At 36.2% G+C, this 23138-nt stretch overlaps 1 protein-coding gene across 1 annotated transcript in view; it reads left to right on the top strand.

The window, feature by feature from the left end:
* The window catches only part of CPS1 (carbamoyl-phosphate synthase 1), a 118127-nt gene that overhangs the window by 75123 nt on the left and 19866 nt on the right, over window positions 1-23138 (top strand). Inside the window, exons 22-30 of the mRNA XM_033111655.1 lie at window positions 1680-1821; window positions 3146-3211; window positions 3955-4018; window positions 5738-5919; window positions 12810-13004; window positions 13428-13495; window positions 15224-15299; window positions 20201-20278; window positions 22761-22868. Coding sequence (XP_032967546.1) covers window positions 1680-1821; window positions 3146-3211; window positions 3955-4018; window positions 5738-5919; window positions 12810-13004; window positions 13428-13495; window positions 15224-15299; window positions 20201-20278; window positions 22761-22868 — 979 coding nt within the window. The remainder of the gene's footprint in view (window positions 1-1679; window positions 1822-3145; window positions 3212-3954; window positions 4019-5737; window positions 5920-12809; window positions 13005-13427; window positions 13496-15223; window positions 15300-20200; window positions 20279-22760; window positions 22869-23138) is intronic.

Genomic DNA, 23138 nt, shown 5'->3' with positions numbered 1-23138 from the left:
GAATTTAGGTGCCATAGAAAAAGTGTATTGATTAGGACAAGCTGTAACTGCAAAAAATTCAGACTAATGCTGATATCAAAAAGCCAGAGAAATAGCTATTACCAGCATGATTCTCTCTTCTCTAAACTCAGAATATGAATTAATTAAATAAAGAGGATTGAAGAATAGAATGACCAAAATGCAATAGATTTCATTCAACTGCAGAATTTCAGTGAAATATTTTATTTATTATAGATCTTCTGACAGCACAGTTATATCTTAATTTTGTTGAATTGACTAGCAGACTGTCATAATTGAATTTTATTGTATTGACTATTGTTTGAAATAGGTAGCCCACAGCTATTTGGTTGAAGATGCTTTTACAGTAGTATTTTATTTTTCTGAACTGTGGGCCTTTTAAAATTATTTTTGTGTACATTTTGAATTCTAGTTACAAGTTGATTTCAATAGCTTCTGTGTCTTTTCTATAAAATAAAAAGCTATAGAAGTATTTTCCTTCATTTACTTAATGAATGTTTACTGAATAACAAACAATATGCTAGGCTTTGGGAATAATCTGGTAAATGAGCCAAATGTATTTTCTGCTCTTATGCAACTTGAATGTAGTAGGAAAAAAAAGTCTGATTGGTGAATAAAAACTAAGATACATGAAAAGCAGCAGGTGATGTTGACATATTAAGCAACATGCTTCCTACTATGCCCCGGGTTCCAAATATAAGAGTCAGTTAAGAGCCCAATGAGGGCAGACTGAGAAGGCTTTGTGGATGAGGCTTGGCTTTCTCAGACCTCAGAAGGGTGGCTGGGAGTTGGAGAGCAGCTGGGTAGATAGCTAGAATGTCAAAGGTCTTGCAGGTGAGAGAAACAACATGAATGCAGTCTACACTCTGGAAATGAGAGTGGGGAAAGTAAAGAAATACATCTGGTTTCAGTAGAAAATAATCATCAAACCACGAAACAATCTTCTCAACATAGATAGATATGTAATATTAGTAAATAGAGGCAATTAATGGGGGGCATCGCCAGTCTAATGCAATGTCGGGGTGCCCAGGTGAAGATGATTCTCAACAAGTTAGCATGCATAAAGGCCTGGAGCACAGGTCAGACACCAGAGACAGGGCTACAGATTTGGGCGTTATTGACTACTTATGCTACGTGAGCTGATGACAGTGACTACATTTAGAGAGGGAGAGAAAGTAGCCACACTAAAACACGTAACAGAGATTATTGCCTTGGGGAAAAAACAAAACAAAACAAAACAGTGCATGGTTGTTGTGAGTAATAAAGTAGAAGCAACTTACCAGAAGCCAGGGGATGATATCTTTAAAGAACAGCACACCAAACAGGTTCAGGAGATGAAAATTAAGAAAGGGCTCCTCGATTTAGTAAGAGGGAGGCGTCTATTTTTAAAAGAAGAAATTCATTTGGACGGTAAATGCAGAATCCATTTTTCAGCAAATGAGAAGGTGCAAAATAGGAATCTGCATGTTTGAGGTCAGCATTGCAAATAGTAGATTTCATAGAGGCTTTAGTGGCTTACTTGTGTATTTTTGAAAGATAAAAGATCTAAACACGTTGAAGATAGGAAATAAGGAGGCTTTGGTGTTTTTGAAGTTGAATACATTACTGCTTTTTATTGTGTTTGGTTTAAACTTGAATCTCTCTTTTTCATTCAATCCTAGTGAGTCTGTTACAGAAGAAACTCTGAGAAAGGCAAAGGAGATTGGGTTCTCAGACAAGCAGATTTCAAAATGCCTCAGGCTGACGGAGGCCCAGACCAGGGAACTGAGGTTAAAGAAAAACATCCACCCTTGGGTTAAACAGGTAAAGTAGTTTTGTTCTCTTCTCAAGATTCCTCAAGTGAAATGTAGGCACCAACTCATAGTCATTGTCAATAAAAAGACAGGTGGGATTTAAAAGTGACTCTACTTGTCCAGTCTATGCCCAGGATGTCTCCAATTTTATTCAGCACAGTCTTTATTTAGGCTTGAAAAGGATGGAGGGGTGCTGGGATGTAAAGGTAAGAATGAGTATATGAATCTCTTGGCCTAAAGGCAAACAAAATCAAAATGATCTCTCCTCTACTTTTTGACCATATACATATATATCTGTAAAAGAGAACTCCTCAGTGTAATAGAAGGACTTGAAATACGCTAGCACAGTGGCCGATGCTCTTGGAAAGAATAGTTATCTCTTCTGGCACTAACTTTTTACAAGGAAATACTTTATTTTAAGTGCCCCGTCATTATGGTTCATTTAGTATTCATTGTGATAGGGTTGGGCATAATGAGCTCATCTAGTATTCATGACAATCACACAAGAACTTTCCATAGTATGCCATTGTGATTTTTTTTTTTTTTTTTTTTTGGTCTTTAGTGGAAGAGATGGCTTGGCTTAAAGTACCACCAGCTGGTTTTTGTCTTTTAAAAGCATTGACTTTTCCCAGTGTGCTCAGGGGGCACATGCATACCCTTAGGACTCAGGCTTGATGCCAAATATTTTCTACTCAGTAACTGTTACCTTTCTTCCTTCTCACTTGCTTTACAATAGGTTGCCCTGTTGGCCCCCAAATTCTTGCTCTCTAAGCTGAGCTCCTGGCCCTTGAGAGCTGAATTCCTTTACTTTCTCATTCAGTGAGATCTTGTCTCCTTCCCCTCATCCCTATGCTTTATGGAATGTGTGTCATCTAATTGCTCATTGCCTAGGTAACTTAAATCTTATGCATTAATTTGCAACCCAAAGGCATCCTTTCATAGAGGTCATTCATTTTGCTCTGATTTCAGATTTTATTTGCAGCTGCTTTAGACAGCTGGCTGAGTAAGTCTTGGTAACCAGTTGTTCGTATGATCACTTTGTTGTGTTTATGAGAGGTACCACCATAAGATACAATAATGCTCTGGAATGGGTATCATCATTTATTGCTCAAGTGATAACTGGATTTTGTCACTGGGTTTCTTTCTCCCTCTCACTTTCAGAATTAGAAAGCAATTGGATTGTACCTTTTTCTTGTCTTTATTTTTCACAGTAATAGGCATTAAAGGAATAGAAATGCAGCACAAAAAAGGAAAAATCTACAATCATTCTTGAAAAAATAGATAACAAAGGGAGTAAAATAATTTTATTATTTATTTATTGATTTCTCTTGCAGATTGATACGCTGGCTGCAGAATACCCATCAGTTACAAACTACCTCTATATTACCTACAATGGTCAGGTAGGAACTGCCGAACTGCCATATCAAAAACCTCTAGACTTTGTAGATACTCCACATGGGGCTACATATGTATACCGTGTTTCCCCGAAAATAAGACCTAACTGGAAAATAAGCCCTCGCATGATTTTTCAGGATGGCATCCCCTGAACATAAGCTCTAATGTATCTTTTGGAGCAAAAATTAATATAATACCCACTCTTATTTTTGGGAAAACATGGTATATATATATCTATATATATATCTATATATATATCTATATATATATATCTATATATATATCTATATATATATATATATATATATATATATATATATAGAGAGAGAGAGAGAGAGAGAGAGAGAGAGAGAGAGAGAGAGAGTCTTTGGTTATCTAGTAGTGATCTTGGTAATAAAAATGATATCCTGTGGATCAGATGTGATGATGTCTTTCTGTACTGATCTTTTAAGAACTGCCTTAAGGTGGTAAAATCACAAAGTGAAAAGGGAAGAACATTGGTTACATGAGCCATACAATTATGCCATATTCTAATGATTGTTTAATTAAAAAATATTGAACTAATTTTTTTTACACAAAGTAGAGCTTATATAACACTTTATACTTATAGGTTCCCAGAGACTAAGAGAAGATGCATGTCAACAAGAAAAAGAATGAGAAAGGCACGCTCAAAGATAGGACACATAGTTTAATTCGATAGAAGAATAACATATAATTTTCACATCTTCTATTTTTGTTCCCCCCTCAGGAGCATGATATCAAATTCGATGACCATGGAATGATGGTGCTGGGTTGTGGTCCATATCACATTGGTAAAGTGATAAGTTATATTTACATAGGACTTTACAGTTTATACAGTACTTTTCACACATGTTAATTTTATTATTCTAAAAACTATGTAAAACAAATGCTGTCATAATAAATATTTTGCAAACTAGGAAACTGAGGTTCAGAGAAATGAAGCCCAAACTTATACAGCTATTAAGTGTAGAAGTGGGTCTCAAATGCAGTCTCAATTACAAATTCTATCTCCTTTCATTTCATCATGTCATCCCTTTATCATTTTCATCTTCATGAACTAAATTGAGATTCTCACTGGGACTGAGGAATGAATGAATTACATTCTTTGCCTTTTTTTCTTTTAGCATAGTATTTCAAAGCTCTATATTTGCTCAAGAAATTTATACATCGGCCAGAATTACATGTATAGATGCAGTCTCTGACCTAACATATGGTCTTTGCTGACATCAAACGCAAGGAAGTTTTCTCATTAGTGCATAGAGTATTATATGATTTAATTAAAATACTCTCACCAGAAATTGTTATATATCCCTCTAAGTCACTTAAAATTAGATATTTAATAATGAATCAAGATCTATTATAGTTACTAAGTATATGTTTAGACACAAGTGTATTAACCATTAGTCTCTTTAAAGTATTCTAAAATGGAAATGATGAAATATATGATTTAATTGTATGTAGTCTTGTTACTTTAAGCATAGTTTATTTTAGCTTTTACAACTAACTAAGTGCTTCAGGATATGCTAGTTTACCAATTTTTTGGCCAAAGAAGGATAAAAGTGTTTTTATACCTTGATCACTTTAGTTTCTTATGGCTAACTGGCCTGAACACCTTTACCAGGAACCTCCCCTTCTCTTTTCAAGACCTTTCTTTCTTCCTCTTCAAATTGTACCTAATTTATTCAACAATTCTGCATTACTTTGGGGCCCAGGGAAGATTAGCTGAGATGACAATCATGTCTATACTTAATTGATAGTAAGAATTAGTATGCTACTAAATTTGGATAGCTTATTATTCTGACAAAAATTTTTAGAAGACAAAGTCCTAATGCAAAGGATTAGTACAAATCCCCGAACTTTCAGTTCTATGGCATCCCAGTAGAGGTGATATTTTGAGGCATTTAGGCCATTATTATACTTCAAATTACTTCTTAGAAGGTCATTCACTCTGCACGGAGTGGCCTTGCCAAGCTTAAAAGGATATGCTTGGAAAGTATAGGACTTTCCAATCAATCAAAACATGTCAGAGCTACAAGGTACCTCAGGGATCATTGGGTTTAGCCTTCAGATAGCAGGGTAAGTGGAAGGACTGAAATAAGAATGCAGGTGTTCTGATTGCTAACTTAACTACTTTTGTGTACTAAGGTCAATATGTTCACTTTGAATTTCTTCTCAGTAGACGAGGGCTATTTTTTATCCTTACAATTATCTTCCGTTAACTGTGAGGTTCTGAATGTTTCAAATAGGGATATTATTACCTGTTGCAGAACTTAGCATATAAAACAAGCCAACATGGCACTGTTGTTTAATTAGTCCCTGTTTTTTCCTACTATGAATATACCGTACATAAGGGACCTGAAATTTATATTTTGGAGTTTTAAAAACTGAATTGAAAGGGCATTAGCTTCTTTAGCTTGAACTGGCTGGCAATATATGTCTGCTTCCCTCTGTGTTGTAGTGTCACGTTTCTGCTTCTCTTACCCCTTTTCCCAATCTCCTTGTCTCTGCAGGCAGCAGTGTGGAATTTGATTGGTGTGCTGTCTCCAGTATCCGCACACTGCGTCAACTTGGCAAGAAGACAGTGGTGGTGAATTGCAACCCTGAGACTGTGAGCACAGATTTTGATGAGTGCGACAAACTGTACTTTGAAGAGCTGTCTTTGGAGAGAATCCTAGATATCTACCAGCAGGAGGTAAAAAAAAAAAAAAAAAAAAAAAAAAGAAAGAAAGAAAATGGAAAGAAAAAAACAGAAGAAAAATATATGTAGTGCACACTTTACATGTGTGTATTCTGTATGTAGATTTATATTGTAATCCCCTTCCGGAAAAAGAACTGCCGGTGTCTTCTAGTGTCTAATTTTGTAGGAAAACTCTAAGACAAAAATTGCTCCAGACTTAGATTCTTGAGGCCCTGGCACAGAGTGATTGTTTTTGAAGTAAAATTCACTTTTTCTTTCTAAGCATTCTGCTATACCAAAAACACTCCTTGGTAACATGCGCCAGGCATACGTTAACTAGTACAAGACAACCCCAATAAATATTTTGCAGAATGATTCAATTGGTTATCTTGACATACAATAGGGAGCCTCTCTCTAGTTCATGTGCTGCTCCGGTTTAATGATGAACAGGTCCCAGAGGAGAGAAGTCAGTTGTTCACCAAGGACCTGTTAATTCTTTGTGCTATCTGATGAAGCCATTAGTCTTCCATTTAAGATCAACGAGTCCATTCTGTATGATTTGGGCACCTTTGTCGTGTTTTCTCACAGTTGCTCTTCCACCTCCAGTCCAATAACATTGAGGGCATCTTCATGCTGGATTGAGATGATCATAGTTTACTATATGTCTATAGAACAAGTTAAATTATCTTACCATTCAAAATATAACTTCCGGAAAATTTCAAAGTGTTGTTTAGTAGTTGTGCTTTTTGATGTTGTTACAGTTAATGCTTCACCCCCGGAAAATCATAGTGACTTAGGAAAAATAATACTGAATTGGAGGCACAATATTTCAATTCTAGTTTTATCTTGAGAACTCGTTACTTAAATTCTCTGTGCTTCATCTCTTCTTGTTAATGAATCATATGAGGTGCTACATGCAGGTACTATGAAGGTAAAATGAGATTTGTGGTTGAAACCACATTGTAAAATATAAAGTACAGTGGTAGAACAATGTGATGATTTTATTATTGTAAAGAAAAATAGGCAAATTTAGGATGAATGTATCATCGAAGTTGACTATTTATACCTGGCCTACTAATCTTTTTATATAACAAAACTGAACCATTAGGGAGAACATGCATAATTTTCAGTTTTCTCTCTGACATGTTTTTTTCTAATGATTCCTTAGTATTCATTTCATATACATAGGGATCAAAATAAATGCATTCTACAAATATTTCTTGAGTAGCTTTAAAATGCCAGGTTCAGCAGGATAGAGAGCTATAAAACCAGGTCTCTACCTTCAAGGCATTAAAATAAAACTGGGATTTATGACATAAATATGTGAAAAATTACATAATTGTTTAAAAATATTAACAACCATTGCAGGAAATAGCAGCAGGCCTTTTACACATAATTAATTATTTCCCCATGACATGGTTTAAGGCAAGATTAAAAATGTCTACAACTGCCTTTGGATATAGTTACACATGGATATTAATGAGATCCTTTTACAATAACTGAATTCAGTATAATAGAAATAAATAAATTGGCCCTTCTTTGAAGCTAATTGGCAATTATAGTGCTACTATATATTATAAGGTAATTTTAAATGTTATGTTAGAGAACATAAGAACAAAATTCTATCGATGTATTATTTAGACTGTCCCACAGGAAATGTTATAGATCATATACACAAATCATACACACATGTACATATATGTGTATGTTAGTTTCTTTTCATGAGGTTTTTGTGCATCTCCTCGTAGCAGGCTTTACAGGCTTCACTGTCTTTCGTAATGGGTGTTTCAACCTTCAGGGAACTACACTTTTCTGACCTTGGATGCCTCTAGTGATGCTGAAGGCACTGAGGCATTCAGTAGTAAATTTGCAGAAAATTGGAAGCACATGTAAACTTATTGAAAAGCACACATTTGAGTCATCTAGAAGGGCAATGGGCTTTCCCAAGGATACATCACTACCTGGGATGATAGAAAGTATGATGTGTCTCCTGGTCCAGGTCTCTTGGTCTACGACCAAAGCTGTTTCCATGGCATCAAGGAAGCACTTCTAAAGAAAATATTAAGGGGAAGTCAAAAAGGTGACATGCCCTGTAACTAAAGCTGGTTGCTTTGAAGGGAAGTCTTGATCAGAGGTTTAGCAAGCGGGGACACTAGGAGGGCTGAAATATCCTTCCTACTTGTTCATATATATGAACATTTTTGAATAGAAAATGTTTTAATGATATATTCCTTTGGCTGCAGACTTTTAAAATATACTTTATAAAGGGCAAACTTTAAAGTTGCCATTCATTCCTTGTGATTGTGTACATGGGTTCTGCTTCCTGAAAAGATTTACTTTCTGATTACCTTTTTTTGGGGGGGATTGGAGGAGGTGTGAGTATGGGCAAGGGTTAGGAAAGTGAAAGTGAAAAGTTGGTGTCTGCCATGTACAAGGATTTGATAGATGGTATTTTGCCTAGTTTACAGTTTCATTTAGGATACTCCTTGTAAGAGAAAAGATGTTCTCAAGTTATTTAGAGGTATATGAGTTGAAAATTATTGCATTGTTTATAGAGATTGCGACACTGTACTTTTCTTTTATTAGATCCATTATTAGATCTACTACCGGGGCGGGGGGTGAATTATGCAATAATCTTTACAGAATACAGCAATGAATAAGAATCACACAGATCCTGTCTTAAATTTACATTTCTCCTTTCTTTGGAGACTCATGGTCTGAAAAGTTATAGGAACAAACAAGATTTGTTTTCTTCTGCATCCAAGCCCTATTTAGGACCTATTTCTGAATTCTCTTGGTACTTGTTCATTAAAAAACAGATTGAGTCTAAAAATACCAGGCAACATATCTGATACCTTATGATGTCCCTGTCTGGTTTGAGTCCTGCTTAAATTATTTTTTTTGCTTTTACAATCAGTAACTTACTAGATCATACCCCATAAAAAGTACTCTGATTAATGACTTAATTATCCTATTTTTAATACCTGACAGTATATGTATATATAGACATTGGTACGTTCTGTAACTCAGCTTGAGTTAAATGAAGGAATGAGTGCCAGACATTAATTAGTAATAGGCAAAACCCATTAGGGAATGCATGACTCAAAACTAGACTTGGGGTTTATTCCTAGCATTGGTTTAGTTGTAATTAAATATAACCCAAAGGTCTGCCTAAAATGTAAAATATGTTTTACTGAAATGTGAATTACTAAAATACAGAGCATGAGCATTCTCACTGACAAATGTCTAAATAGTGGAGTTTTATAAATTGGAGATAATACATGAAATTGCAAAACTCAGGACCACTTTTTTGGGGGTGGGGTGAGGATGGGAAATATTGGGGAATGGTGTGTTTTTCCAGGGCCCATCAGCTCCAAGTCAAGGCGCTGTCCTTCAATCTAGTTGTGGAGGGTGTAGCTCAGCTCCAAGTCCAGTCGCCATTTTCAATCTTTAGTTGCGGGGGGCGCAGCCCACCATCCCGTGCGGGAATTGAACCAGTAACCTTGTTGTTGAGAGCTTGTGCTCTAACCAACTGAGCCATCCGCCCCCCACCCCCCGGGCCACTTTTTAATGAAGTAAATGCTATTTCTGTTAGGCAAATTTTCTTGCACTCTGTCTATAATACAGAATTTAATTTTTTGGTTAAAATAAGGACTGAGCAAAGTGATTACTCTCTAAAAAATGAAGATGTTCTTAAATAAATTTGAATTATTTTCTTTTAATTCCTTAATTTGTGGTATGATTGCAGCTTGAACATTGTTTCAGAATTATTCTTGTGTGGTATTATGTTAGCTTATCAGATTTAAAATAGTAAGAAACTGAGCTGGGTAAAAAAGATACAAACAACTGTAAGTAAGATCAATGGCACATTGGGAATCTGGTGGAATTAGTTTAGTTTAAAGATTTTAGATATCTATAAAACAATATCTGAATTTTAGAATATGTTATTTTATTTTTTAAAAATTTTGTGTAAAATGCTTTTTTAAAAATTAAATTTATTGAGGGTGACGATAGTAAAATTACATAGGTTTCAGGTGTACAATTCTATAATACATCATCTATATTAACACATTGTATACTCACCACCCAGAGTCAGTTCTCCTTCCATCACCATATATTTGACCCCCTTTATCCTCTTCTACCATCCCCCCGCCCCTTACTTTCTGGTAACCACTAAACTGTCGTCTGTATCTACAAGTTTTTGTTTCTTTATTTGTTTGTCTTGTTGCTTTCAGTTTTATATCCCACATATGAGTGAAATCATGTGGTTTTCGACTTTGTCTGACTTATTTCACTTAGCATAATAATCTCAAGATCCACTCATGTTATCACAAATAGTGTCTTTCATATTTTCTTATGGCAGAGTAATATTCCATTGTTTATATATACCACATCTTCAGGTAAATTACTTGAAACGATTTAGGTGGTCAGTGATTATGATGAAGATAATTTACCTGTGTGAGATACCAGGTTCTCTTCCCTAACTCCCTACAAGTTCTGTGCTTGGTGTTGGGGTCATTTGAAGATAGAATTCTTCTACAAAACTTTCCTATATTAACTTTGTCCTACAAACATGTTCTCTTCTACTGAATTCCTTTTGCTGTATGAGCAGAACTTGCACTATACCATCACACTGTTTCTCTAAACCATTCCGGTGCGGGTGATTTGTTTTCCCAGTGATGATCTTTATTTTTGGAGGTCACTGATGAGAGTAGGGTTTTACAGTGAAAGTTTTTCTATCTAGCACTTTTCAAAAAGAATGTTTTAGAAATAGCTTTTCTCGTCTTCTCTAACATCAACCACCTCTGAAACTGGCCAGAAAAATAGCTTAAGATTCAAATATTTGGTATATTTGTTAAGCATACCTTTACAATATGTAGAATTGAGTTCAAGTACTGGCTCTGTATTTGTTAGAAAGAAATATGGCCAAGTCATTTCACCTTCACCAAGCCTCAGTTGCTTTAGCTGTAAAACGGGGAGAGTAATAACTGCCTCAGAGGTCAAACAGATTAGTCTAAGGTATGTAGTAACATCATAGTAAATAGTAGCAGTTTATGTTATTATTGTTTTCAAGGTTGTTAATCTCTTGAAAAATGAAAATCAATTTCACAGAGCTATTTTGAAAAATATTGGTATATTTATTAATTAAAGTCTTTTAATTCAAGTTTAATCTCCTATTTAGTCCAATTGACTCCAAATTTTTCTCTTAGGTTGCTAGCCCTCCTTTAATTTCAGAAATCATTTTGAAGTTTTCACATAAAACTTTTTGTATGTATTTAATTGAGAAATTAGTTTTTAAGCCTCTAAAATATTAGCACCACTAATTAAAAATAAGCAAATACAAATATTATAGTAAAGAGAATAAATCTTCTTAAGTGTTTTGAAAAATATGTATATTGAATATAAAAATGATGATAAAAGTAGCTTAAGTACTTTATAAATATGCAGAATTATGGAGTATTATTTTCAATACTGTTTATAATGCATTTAAGCATGCAATTGCAGGTGTTTGCTTAGGCAGTACTATAATTTCTCTCATCAGAGAGAAATTAGCTTCATCTCTTTTAAGAGTATTTCAGAATGATTTCAAATAATGATAAAATACATTTGGCACATATCTATTACTTCAGCAATTCTAACATTCATTAGTAGGTCATCAAGCAAACAAAGTACACCAAGATCAATGGCCTGTTATTATTATTAATAGTAGAAAATATAATATTTGTCTTATTTATATATTTCTGTAAGACCTTTAATGTTTACTATCTTATTTAATCTTTATAGTGACCTTGTGAAATAGGCAGGCATTATTACCCTAATTTTACGGACTGGAAGTCTGAACCTCAGGGGGAGTTTCACAGAGGGAACCAAGATGAAGGGATTTCTGACTCCAAATCCAGTTCCCAACATTCCACATTGGCTCACCCTAGCATTAGAACACCAGAGTCGAGAAAATTTGAGTGTGTGTGTGTGTGTGTCTGTGTGTTTTAATCTTGAAGTTTTACTGCTAATAGGAGACTAAGGTCAAAGGTTCAGGGAATGCTTGTAAAATAAATAGTAAGGAAATAGAAACTAAAATCAGTAATTGGGTCCTGAAGACAGGTGCCAAGGTAACAGAAAAGGAGAGAGGATGTTAAAATGTGAGGTAGGATTTAGACTGGACTTCAGGGATGATTAGAGTTTAGATAAAGGAGAGGAGAAAAGGAGAAAGGAAATAATGGCAGGGGAAGATGAAATGGTAAATGAAGAAAGCTTGCCAGGGGGAATGCCCATAGCTGGGGACAGTAGCGTCCTCTGCCTGGGGCTGAGGGAAGTGGTGATAGATAAGATTAGCAAGTCTTAATTGCCTTGATGGTGATGAGTTTATACTTTACCTTTAGGAGACAGGAACCTTTGGAAAACTCTGAGTGTAGGAGCAATTTGTTGTAACAGTCTTGTGGGATGATTAATCTGAATGTGAAGTGCTGGGGTGGAGGGGAACAGGAAAGGTGTCTGGTTGAAGGACAGATCTGTATCCATTTAGGAAATTACAAGGGTAGTCCAAGAATTAATTGACCTAAGGGTAGAGCATAGGATGAAAATATGTATTGACTTGATTTTCTTTTTCTCATTGTCACACATGCAAATGTAATATTTATGTGTAGTTGTATGGAATTCTTACATGGTAATCATGTGTAGTTGTATGGGATCTTATGTAGATTTTAGCAGGTAAGTGCCTGGAAAGTCAGAACTAAGTCCCTTTATCTCTTTGCGGCACAACCTAATACTATCCACTGACAGGAGAAATGAAAATATCACAGTCAGGTTAAGCATTTTCAGTGAGGAAATGGAGGCAGTAACAGCACAGTTGTTCATTCATGATGAAGGTATCCCACGGGCTGAGATTGTGAATGTTTTTTTTCCAGGCATGTAGTGGCTGCATCATCTCAGTAGGAGGCCAGATTCCAAACAACCTGGCAGTCCCTCTGTACAAGAATGGTGTCAAGATCATGGGCACCAGCCCTCTGCAGATCGACAGGGCGGAGGATCGCTCCATCTTCTCCGCTGTCTTGGATGAGCTGAAGGTGGCTCAGGCACCCTGGAAAGCAGTGAACACTTTGGTAAGGAGAGAACCATGTGTCTGTTTTTAATGTTCTCTTTTGAAGAGTCATAACCTGAATGGTAACTACTGCAGGTGTTAACTGCAAGGCAGATAGAATGTACTGTGCTCAGGGAATTTACTTGAAAGTTGCTGTATTTTCCTGATTGTGGTTAAATGTTGGTTGTAAATTGATAGGAGTATTCTCATTAAGATTCAGACAATGAAAAGAAGTTCATACTATGCTTGAATCAGATTTGATATTTAGAATGAGAAGCTGGGAAGTTTATGTATTTCGATATCCAATTTACATGTTAATGGTGTGTTTTGAGAGAAGGAATAAAAGGAGTTGGGTTGCCACTTGTTCTAATGATACAGTTCTGCATTTTTATTGACTATTTTACACCATTCATTCTTGTTTGTTGTTATTGTTTCTATTAATTAGAATGAAGCATTGGAATTTTCGAAGTCAGTGGGCTACCCCTGCTTGTTGAGACCTTCCTATGTTTTGAGGTAACATACTGTTTTCCAAAACAATGATTGAAAAATTGAGAACTGTATGCTGTATACTAATAGCATTAGGCTTTGACGTGTAGTAATTTGTACCTCCATCAGTGATCCCCAAACAAACACAGTCAGATTGAGGACCTATGCACAGTCCTTCAGTTTAACGCTTTTCCTTCTGTAAGTGGCGATGGAAAGACACTGTAGTCCTATATCTTAGAAACATGGCGCAGGGCATCTCCTGGCCAAACTGAGGGAGGATAGTTTTACAGTAGAGGAGAGGACAATTAAAAATGACAAAATGCAAACCCAAAACAAAATAGACTTGGGATATCTGTTTTTTAATACCAAGAAATGACAGCTTATCTTTGACTATTGTCAACGCTTTCTGATGATGCCTCTGTTTTGAATTTTTGAGTTTTTGAGATCACATTTTTAATAGGTAAATTATAATGGTGAAGGACATGAACAGTGAGGATCTTTTATATTAAACGTTGAAACCAAGTTCTATCATCAAAGGAGAAGTTGTGAATTATCGCTAACTCTCTTCAGATGTTACTACATGTAAGGAACTACTTCAGTGAACAGGGGATAATAAGAGAAACACAATTTGCTGTGCACAATTTGAAAGTGTAAATGGAATCTGAGACGGGATTCTTTAAAATAACGAAAAATTTCAAATGAGGTGGAAAACTTTCCTTTTCATGTAGATGACTTTTGTATAAACCATAGTCTAATAATACTACTTCTTTGAGGTATTAATGTAAGTTAATTTAAACAATACACAGATATTGAAGGGAGGATCTCAGACAGTAGCTTTGACTATTGTGCTTCCTTTTTCATCTTTGTATCTTTGTTCTGGGTTCCTGTTCTATGAATTATCAAAATTATAGCCCTAGCCTTCCTATCTTAAATAGATGAAGAAGTTGAAAGCTCATATTATGCAGAATTTTGTAATAGAGTAGAAAAGGAAAAAAAAAAAAACTTTTTAAAGGAAGTGGAAAGTAATTTTTTTTGTTTTTTTCTTGTTTATTTCCTTCCTCTTGTTCCTTCTTCTTTCACCTCCTTCCATTCTACTTTGACAATATCAAAATTCAGAGTAAATTGATTTCACATAGCATTTCTTCTCAGGTATTTAGACAGGACAGACTTGAATACATTTCAGTCAGATACTACACATTATATTCGCAAATGTTACTTAAAAAATGGATTGTTTTGTAACCTGATTGAAGTAGTAGAATGACCTGCTTTGACTGGGAACCTGTGGATTAAGATCAGCCGTTGGTATTGAACTCTGCAGAAACAGAGGTAGAGAAACTACGTCCTGTGATGACTCCTGTTAAGGTTTAAGAATTACCTGCAATCAGAAGGGCATTAAAACATAAATCAGAAAGGACAAACCTTGGAGACATACCATCTTTAGAACTACCATGGTTTTATTTACGCTTTATCACAGGTCTCACCCCCATCCTTATCCCCAACTTGGGAGAGTTTTTACTTTGGTTGACTATCCCGTTGATTAAATGGAGTAAAGTCTCAACCTAAAATAAATAAATAAATAAATAAATAAATAAATAAATAAATAAATAAATAAATAAATAAAAAGGCACCTTTTTACTTAGCCTAGACCAACCTAGAGGTTGCCTGAAACTGTTCTGAGAAGCCATCAAGTCTAGGATGCTTTACTTCTGAACTGGTAAAGAAACTGACCTGTTTTTTTTCCCCCTCCTTTCCCAGTGGGTCTGCCATGAATGTGGTATTCTCCGAGGATGAGATGAAAAGATTCCTAGAGGAAGCCACCAGAGTCTCTCAGGTAGTGTTCAATTTCCTACTGGTGACATTTACCTCTTTTGTTAATTGCTACTTTATTTCGTATTGTTGATTTTCTTTTCACAGGATGTTGTTAGGATGGTTTTCCTTTTTTCTTCTACCCACTAGTCTCCCACATGTGGAAATGAGAAAACCCAATTGCATAATTATATTTAGATCCTTAGGGATTGTGCAGAAGAGGAGGACCAGTGCATAGCTGATCACAACAGAGACTTATGTGACTTTAGACTCCAGGAGCCAGGTTGAATAAGCATCCTATCTGATCATGAGTGAGATGCTGGTTAACTTATCCCTGGGATCTCCAGCCTCAAAGGCTGTCCACCCATGCTCATCATGAACCAGTGAAGGTTTCCCTGATTTTTATTCTCACACCTGGAGAGACTTGGCCTTAGTCAACCCTGCAATTTTATCGTAAATTCCCTTGCTCACCTATTGATTTTTTTTTTCTTCCCATTTTGGTACATTCCATTTGTCAGTTAATAATAAATGTTTATAATTTTGTGGCAATTTAACCACCTTCCTCCACTGCCCCAGATTTTACTTTCTCCTTTGGCGTTACCTCAATGTGATCTATTTAAGATTTACCCAGTGGGTTATTGATCTGCAGATCTTGTACTGTCGAGGATGAAAGTAATGTTTCCCTTTTAAAAGCTTTCACAAGCTAGTTGTGGTTAAAAATATACATATATATATATATATATATATATATATATATATATATATATTTATATATGTAGAGAGAGAGGGAGAGAGAGAGAAAGCACAACTGAGAAAAGAGTTTGATGTTAGGCAAGTAGAATTTGGAGGGAACTGAAGAGTGAAATCAGAGGCATTCAAAGAGGAGTAAAGAACATGCATTGTTCCTGCACAAGTGAACCAGGACCTCCCTTCTGTGTGATAGTTGCTTCCCAAGGATATTTGGGCAGTGAAGAGAGTGGATAATGATAAAGAGTGAGAAGAGACAAAGAGGGTAAAATAAAGAAAGCCAAGTAGATTTAGAATTCACTTTTGCATAACTGATAATTAAGGAGGGAATCTCTCCAATGGGCCAGTTTTCATTAATGTGCTCTGGAGTGAGACACTGGCTGCCCTCTTCTCTATCTCATTCCCTTCCAGCAGTCCTGTCTCTCTCCCATCTTGAGAACCTGGCTGCTGGACGTAGCTGGTCTTATGTGGGTGATGCAGCAGGAATCCTCTCTTTTTGGCTGGGAACAATGGATCTCATAGAGCCTCTACCTGGTAGATTATTTTTAAGAATATTTTTTGTTTTTTGTTTTTTTTGTGTTTTTTTTTTTTCAGCTAGCATCTGAATAGAGCCCTCATAGGACCAAAGTTCTATAATAGAGATGTCTGATTGAGTACTTTCTGGTTCAAGTCTCCCCATCAAAGTTCAGCAGAAGCTGGGAATCTAGAGGACATTTGTCATTCATCTATCTATGTATTCATTCATATTAGAACCTGCCTTGTTCTCAGTATCACAGGTTACACTCATGAAAAGATAGATGAAATCTCTGCTCTCACAGAGAACTCTCTTTGCTAGGGACATCAGACATCAGATCATTACAATTAAACAATATGAGCATTGCAGAAAATATGTGATGTTGAGGCAGAAGATGAAAGTATTAGAGTCCAGTCTCTGAAGAAGGGACTTCTGAATAGATTTAAGATGGTTGATTCATAGTTGAAAAGGTTTACATAATGGAAGTATGTAGGAAGAAAGAACAGCAGGTACAAAGGTCTGAAGCTGAGAAAAAGCGTGGAGTTTCTAGAAACTGATCAAGCATTCACTCTATGAATGGGTAGGATACCAAACAGGTGGGAAGTGTTGATTATAATCATGGAGAAGAAGTACATAGATCCGAAGTAGATAAAAACAAGCTTGTCAGTCAGTATAATAAGTTTGGATTTTAGTCATATTTTCTATTTTAAAAAGATCGCTCGGTTGTATTACAGAGAGTGAATTCTGGGCCAAGACTGACTTCATGGAAAGAGGTCAGGGGGCTGTTGCTGTAGCTCAGGGTTGAGATAACAGTGCCTTGGATCAGAGTAATGATAGTAAAGATGGAGAGAAGGACACGCATTCTATTAGGTTGGTGCAAAAGTAATTGCGGTTTTTGCAATTATTCTTAACCTTTTATACTGCAATTACCTTTGCACCAAACTCGTAGAAATATTGAGGCTGTGCATTGAAGGCAGTTAGTGACTGGATGGAGGTGGAGGGTGAGAGAGAGGACGAAGGATGACTCCTGAGTTTCTGCCTTGGACAACTGAATGGGTGGTGGTATCACTTATTGAGACAGGGATTACCAGAGAAAGAAATTTTAGAAGGGGAAGTTATGTATTTAATTTTTGACCTTTTAAATATGAGGTGCCCATGAGGTGTCCGAAAGGACATATTTTGAAACAGAGGGTTATATAGATTTGAAATTGTGGATCAAGATCATGGCCAAAGACAGAGATGTAAATATAGACTTGGAAAATAAATAGCGCATCATTTTCATTGAGGCTTTGAGAATGGAAGCAATCGCTAAGGAGAGAATATAGAGGAAAAGGAACGCTTAAGGCATAGAAAAGAGCAATACCAGCATTTAAGAGAAGAACCTGAGAAAGAGCCTGAGAAAGAAACATAAGAAGCTAGTCCATGGAGACCAAAGGAAAAAAGTGTTTTAAGAAAGCCAAAAATGTATAATGCTGTTGGAAAATGGAAATTTATTGAGATGTTCTCTTTCTCAACGTAGTAAAGACTATTTCATAAATTTCTTCAGTTGTTCTGGAGGGTAGATACTTTGTCGTCCCACTCAGATTCCTTTATTTCTGGGAGCATCCATCCCCCAACTTCTGTGTTGGCTGATAATAACCTCCCAGCAGCACTTCTCTGGGTAACTATTCTCAGTCAAATGGGAAACTCTTCCATGGGAGGCAAGATCCTTCACCTCACGACCACCCTCAAAACCCTAGAGAGTGACCAACCTTTGCCTTGGGACTTACTCTGTGCTGCAGTTCATGCTCCTTGGGCGGGGGGGGGGGGGGTAGAGGGGGTATGTAAGGCTGAACCCAGCTCCCACTGAGACCACAGGCTTACTAGCTTTGTCCTGCTGCCCCATCCTGCTTTTCCAACTCCCTCAAGAAATCACTTGAACAGGAATCCCTGTCTCAGGCTTGGCTAGGGTAACTGAGACAGCTGGTAAACTTTATCTTCTTTTGAAGTAATAGTGTTATCACCATAATATAGAAAAGAAAGAAACAGCAACCATGTAGGTCTCCATTCAACTTGACCAGGACTGCTGCAGTAAACATCCAATAATTTTAAAAGAGGGACTAGAGATGGAGAGGACTTTGTGTTTTTGTTTGTTTGTTTGTTTGTTTGTTTTTTGGCTAATACACAGTTGCATGCCCAGTAGGTATTTGAAGAAAAAGAAGTGTGGAAATTTACTTCATTTAATACCGTGTTTACCCCAGAATAAGACCTAGCCGAACCATTAGCTCTAATGTGTCTTTTGGAGCAAAAATTAGTATAAGACCCAGTCTTATTTTGATATAAGACCGGGTCTTTAATATAGTATAATATAATATAATATAATATAATGTAATGTAATGTAATGTAATGTAATGTAATATAATATAATGTAATATAATACCAGGTCTTATATTAATTTTTGCTCCAAAAGATGCATTAGAGCTAATGGTCCTGCTAGGTCTCATTGTCGGGAAAACATGGTACTAAATTTTAAGAAGAGAGAAGCTTATTTGTGACATAAAACGTTGGTTTTCCACAAAATTCAATTCTATTTAAAGTGTTCTCTCAAAGGAGATAAGGTATATTAAATTTAACACATATGCATTAGATGATGAATTCCATGACAATGGCGAAAAGGGATAGGTGGTCAGAGGAGAAAGAGATGTTCAGAGAAGGCGTAAGGGAGGAGGTAGCATTTGAGCTAGGTCCTAGAGGATGGTTTGAAATTTGAAAGATATTCAAAGAGGCTGAGGAGTGAAGGTGGAGTGCATTTGGGGAAGAGCGGCATGGAGACAAGAAACAGCAGGGTCTTCTTGTTTTTTTAAAAAAAACAGCAAGTTGTACAGGTTGTTTGTGCCTAGGATATAGTGCAGACTTGCCTCTACCCTGGAGCTCTTCATTCAACCTCTTCCTTTAGTCTGGAAAAAGCAAGCAGTGGTCAGGTTGCGGAGGGCATCACAACACAATCATGAAGGAACTGAGTGTGGAAAGAACTTCAAGAATGTTAAAGGGTCTGAAACAGCTGAGAAAGGAAGGACATTTTCAAATAAATAAAGAAAAAAATGTTTGATGTTGCAGTTGCAAATGTCATACTTTAGAGGTGGTTTAAGGCATATCAATTTCAGGTAAAGGATTCCATCTTTGGCTTAATAAAACTGATACAAAATGCTATTCTGATTTCTTTCACAATTCTCATATAGAGAACTGATTTAGGAAATTGTAGTGCGTGGAAAAGTGTAAGAAAAGAGAAAGAACCTGAATCGATAATAATATATAATTATAAATAAGATAGAGAGATATTTTATTCCATAAGTTATCCATAACTCTGGAAACAGAAAAGGAACCCCCATTCTTTCCTCTCATTTAGCGCCCTCTTTTCCCTCACCTAGTGGTCTATATTTGAATTTTAGAACTCATGTTCAATTCACTGAGTATTTAAAATGAGAGAAACACCTTCTGCCTCACTATAAGCAGAGAATGACCTTGTTTTTATAAAACAAATTGGCTAATGAGTTTGTGTAGTGTGTTTAGCATTTAAGCTTTTTTGCAAGTATTGCCCTGGTATTTACTTCAGGTACACTATTTACTTGACACTGCACACATAATTTCAGCTAAAGGTTCTGTCCTTCTGTTTTCCTTGGTGACAGGAACACCCAGTGGTACTGACGAAATTTATTGAGGGAGCCAGGGAAGTAGAAATGGATGCTGTCGGCAAAGAAGGAAGAGTAAGTGCTTTATTCCCATCTCTCCCATCTCTGTCTTCCCATCAATTTTTTTTTTCTCGGCAGTTTTGAAATACAACAGATTAGAGCTCATGATTTCTACAAAACAGGTCTCTAATAATAATGGATAAGCTGCTCAGTCAAAAAAATTTTCAAATTCACTGACATTTCAGTTATGTGTCATGGGTACCATATTTCCTGTGTTTTATGTTGGAATCTCACTGTTAGAATTTCTCTTTGATGATATTCAAAATTAATTATCATCCTGTACTCATCATTCTTTGTGAATACATTTTCTCTCTCGTTTTCTTTTGTCTATGAGTTTCCTTTTATGTTTCAGTGGATATTATAAAAACATCCAAAGCTTTTCTTTCTGAAGTTCCTAATTGAATCCCTAGTTTTTCTTCTCCCTTGATTTCTCAACTACCCCCTTTTTATTGGGTTAATGAAGGCCAAACCAAACAGAGTAGGGTAGATAATGATAATAACATAAAATCGGCTTATATCACATCTTGATTCCTAATGCAATGAATGCATTCAACTTCAGGGAAAAACGAAAATGTGAAGAATGTTTTCCTTTAGTTTCCTAGATGTGTAATCAGGCATTTATGATCTTTTTTTGAAATATAGGAAGTTATGTTTTAGGAAGTCCATGTCTATTTATTTCCTTTAAGGAAATATAAAAGGTTGACTTTTATCTTTTACTTTGCAGATATTTCAAACCACTGAGGATGTTAATTTTTTTCCTGTTTTTTTTTGTCTTCCAAATTCATAGTTCAAAGTGAGGTTTTTTTTTTTTAAAAAAAAACACTCCACAGAATCATGTAATCTTGAGTTGAAGCACCCTTAGAAATCATGTATTTCAACCCCCTGCCCTCCAATGATGAAAAATTTTTTCACAGCATCCATGGAAGGTGGTCATTTGTTTTCGGTTTAACTCTTTTGGTGATACAGAGCACAAAAATTAATAAGATTATATATATTTTATTTTGGATGGTTTCTTTTCGGACATCTCACATATTCCTTCTTTTGAACTAAGGTCTTCTTCCCTAGAATTTTCCTCCCTGACTTCCTAACTTCCGGAGTTGCAGGGCATAAGTTTAGTGTTTCTGCTTTTTCAACATTTTAACTATTGGAGACTGCGGTATAAAATAAGAGAAATGTAATCATACCAATGTAGAAGTGGAGAATGAAAAACTGGTCTAGAAATATTCATATTTTTTTCAAATTTTGTGCTGGTAAAGTAAAATTAGTCTGATTTGGCTCCAAGTTGTAAAATAAGCTCTTGCCCTGAGCCTTTCTCAGACATCAACTACTGCTTATCATCCTGGGCTCCTTCTTTTGGAAATATTCCAGGTTATTCACATAATTTCTGACTAGTCACACTCATAAATGGACACAGTACTTTGGATATATTCTGATATTTTCAGAGCTCAATGGGATTATTACCTCCCCATTCTAGACAATATAAAAAAAATTTAAGTGCTTACTATACACTAAATATCATGCCAAACACTGTATACTTGTTCTCTTTTCTCCTTACAAACATTCTATGAGACAGATACCATTGTTATTCACATCTTATCAGAGAACAAGACTGAGCAGATAAAGTATTTTGCCCAGGTCACAGCAGGAAGACTGAGTCTCAAATGTCACTCTGCTTTAAGTCATCTATGAATCTGATAAGCAAATTGTTTCCATAATTTAAGTCTTTTACAGTCACCCAATTATTCTCCCCCACCCTAAGCTTTTTTATTTCCCAAGACATACTTGTTATTAACATTCAGGATATAGTGACCGAGAGAAACCATACACTTTGGAATATGACAGATAAGAGTTCAAAATCCTGACTCACATAGTACAAGTACACTATGTGACAAGTACATGCCACATAGTAGTCGCATGTACTTGAGTTATTTTTCTTGTATTACCTTAGTTTCCTTACCCATATAACAGGATAAGGATATTTTCCTTTTGTTTCCCTCCTCTCTCCAGTTTCAATTTAAAGGTTTCTTGATCTTTAGATCTGAAGTCTTCTTTCGGGTCCACCTAAGTTATGACACTTACCTAGCTAGATACTCGCCTTTCCCATCTTTTCTTTTTCAGTGTCTAAAACTTAACCTGGAAGGAAACGGTAAAGATTATCTCCAGTGCCTTCCCCATGCTTTACTTTTCTATGTGTTCTTAAATGTCAATATGAGTTGGGTTTAGTTGTCCTCTTTTCCTATTATTTATACCCACCCCAATCAATGGAAGAGGGAGGTAAGCTCTCAGCTGCTCTCAGGTTCCCCTAGAAGCAATCTGTCACTGCACAGGGAACCTTGACAAGTCTATGTGTGCAGCTATTTCTTCTCCTCTCATCAGGGGCTTAGCAAAGGAACCGGTCAATGCTCAAGGCATCTGTCAGATTCAAAGGGGTGGGCAAGGCAACCGTTTCATTGAAGTAGGTGCCTGATGACTCTTTCTAAAATCCTCTTTTGGCCAGGTGATCTCTCATGCCATCTCTGAACATGTGGAAGATGCAGGTGTCCACTCAGGAGATGCGACTCTGATGCTGCCCACACAAACCATCAGCCAAGGAGCCATTGAAAAGGTCATTCTTTATAAATAAAAGTGGAAGAGAAAAAAAGCAAAGATAAAAACATGGTTTTGTTTTTTTAAAACTAGTAGCAATGTAGGACATGCCTCAGGTAAAATTTAATTATGAGGGAAACTTCCTTGCTCTGAGTCTGCTGGATATTTTAAAGGTAACACGTTCCTTCACTGCCCTTTAGAGCCTGTTTGGATGTATGCTAGTGCAGTGGGTCTCTAATTTCAGGGTGTATGAAAACCACCTGGGGAATCTGTTCAAGTACAGATCCCG

This window comes from Rhinolophus ferrumequinum, chromosome 8 (genome assembly GCF_004115265.2).
Source record: "Rhinolophus ferrumequinum isolate MPI-CBG mRhiFer1 chromosome 8, mRhiFer1_v1.p, whole genome shotgun sequence".
Lineage (NCBI taxonomy): Eukaryota > Metazoa > Chordata > Mammalia > Chiroptera > Rhinolophidae > Rhinolophus > Rhinolophus ferrumequinum.
Note: the sequence above shows the minus strand (reverse complement) of the source record. Positions and strands in the feature narration are given on the sequence as shown.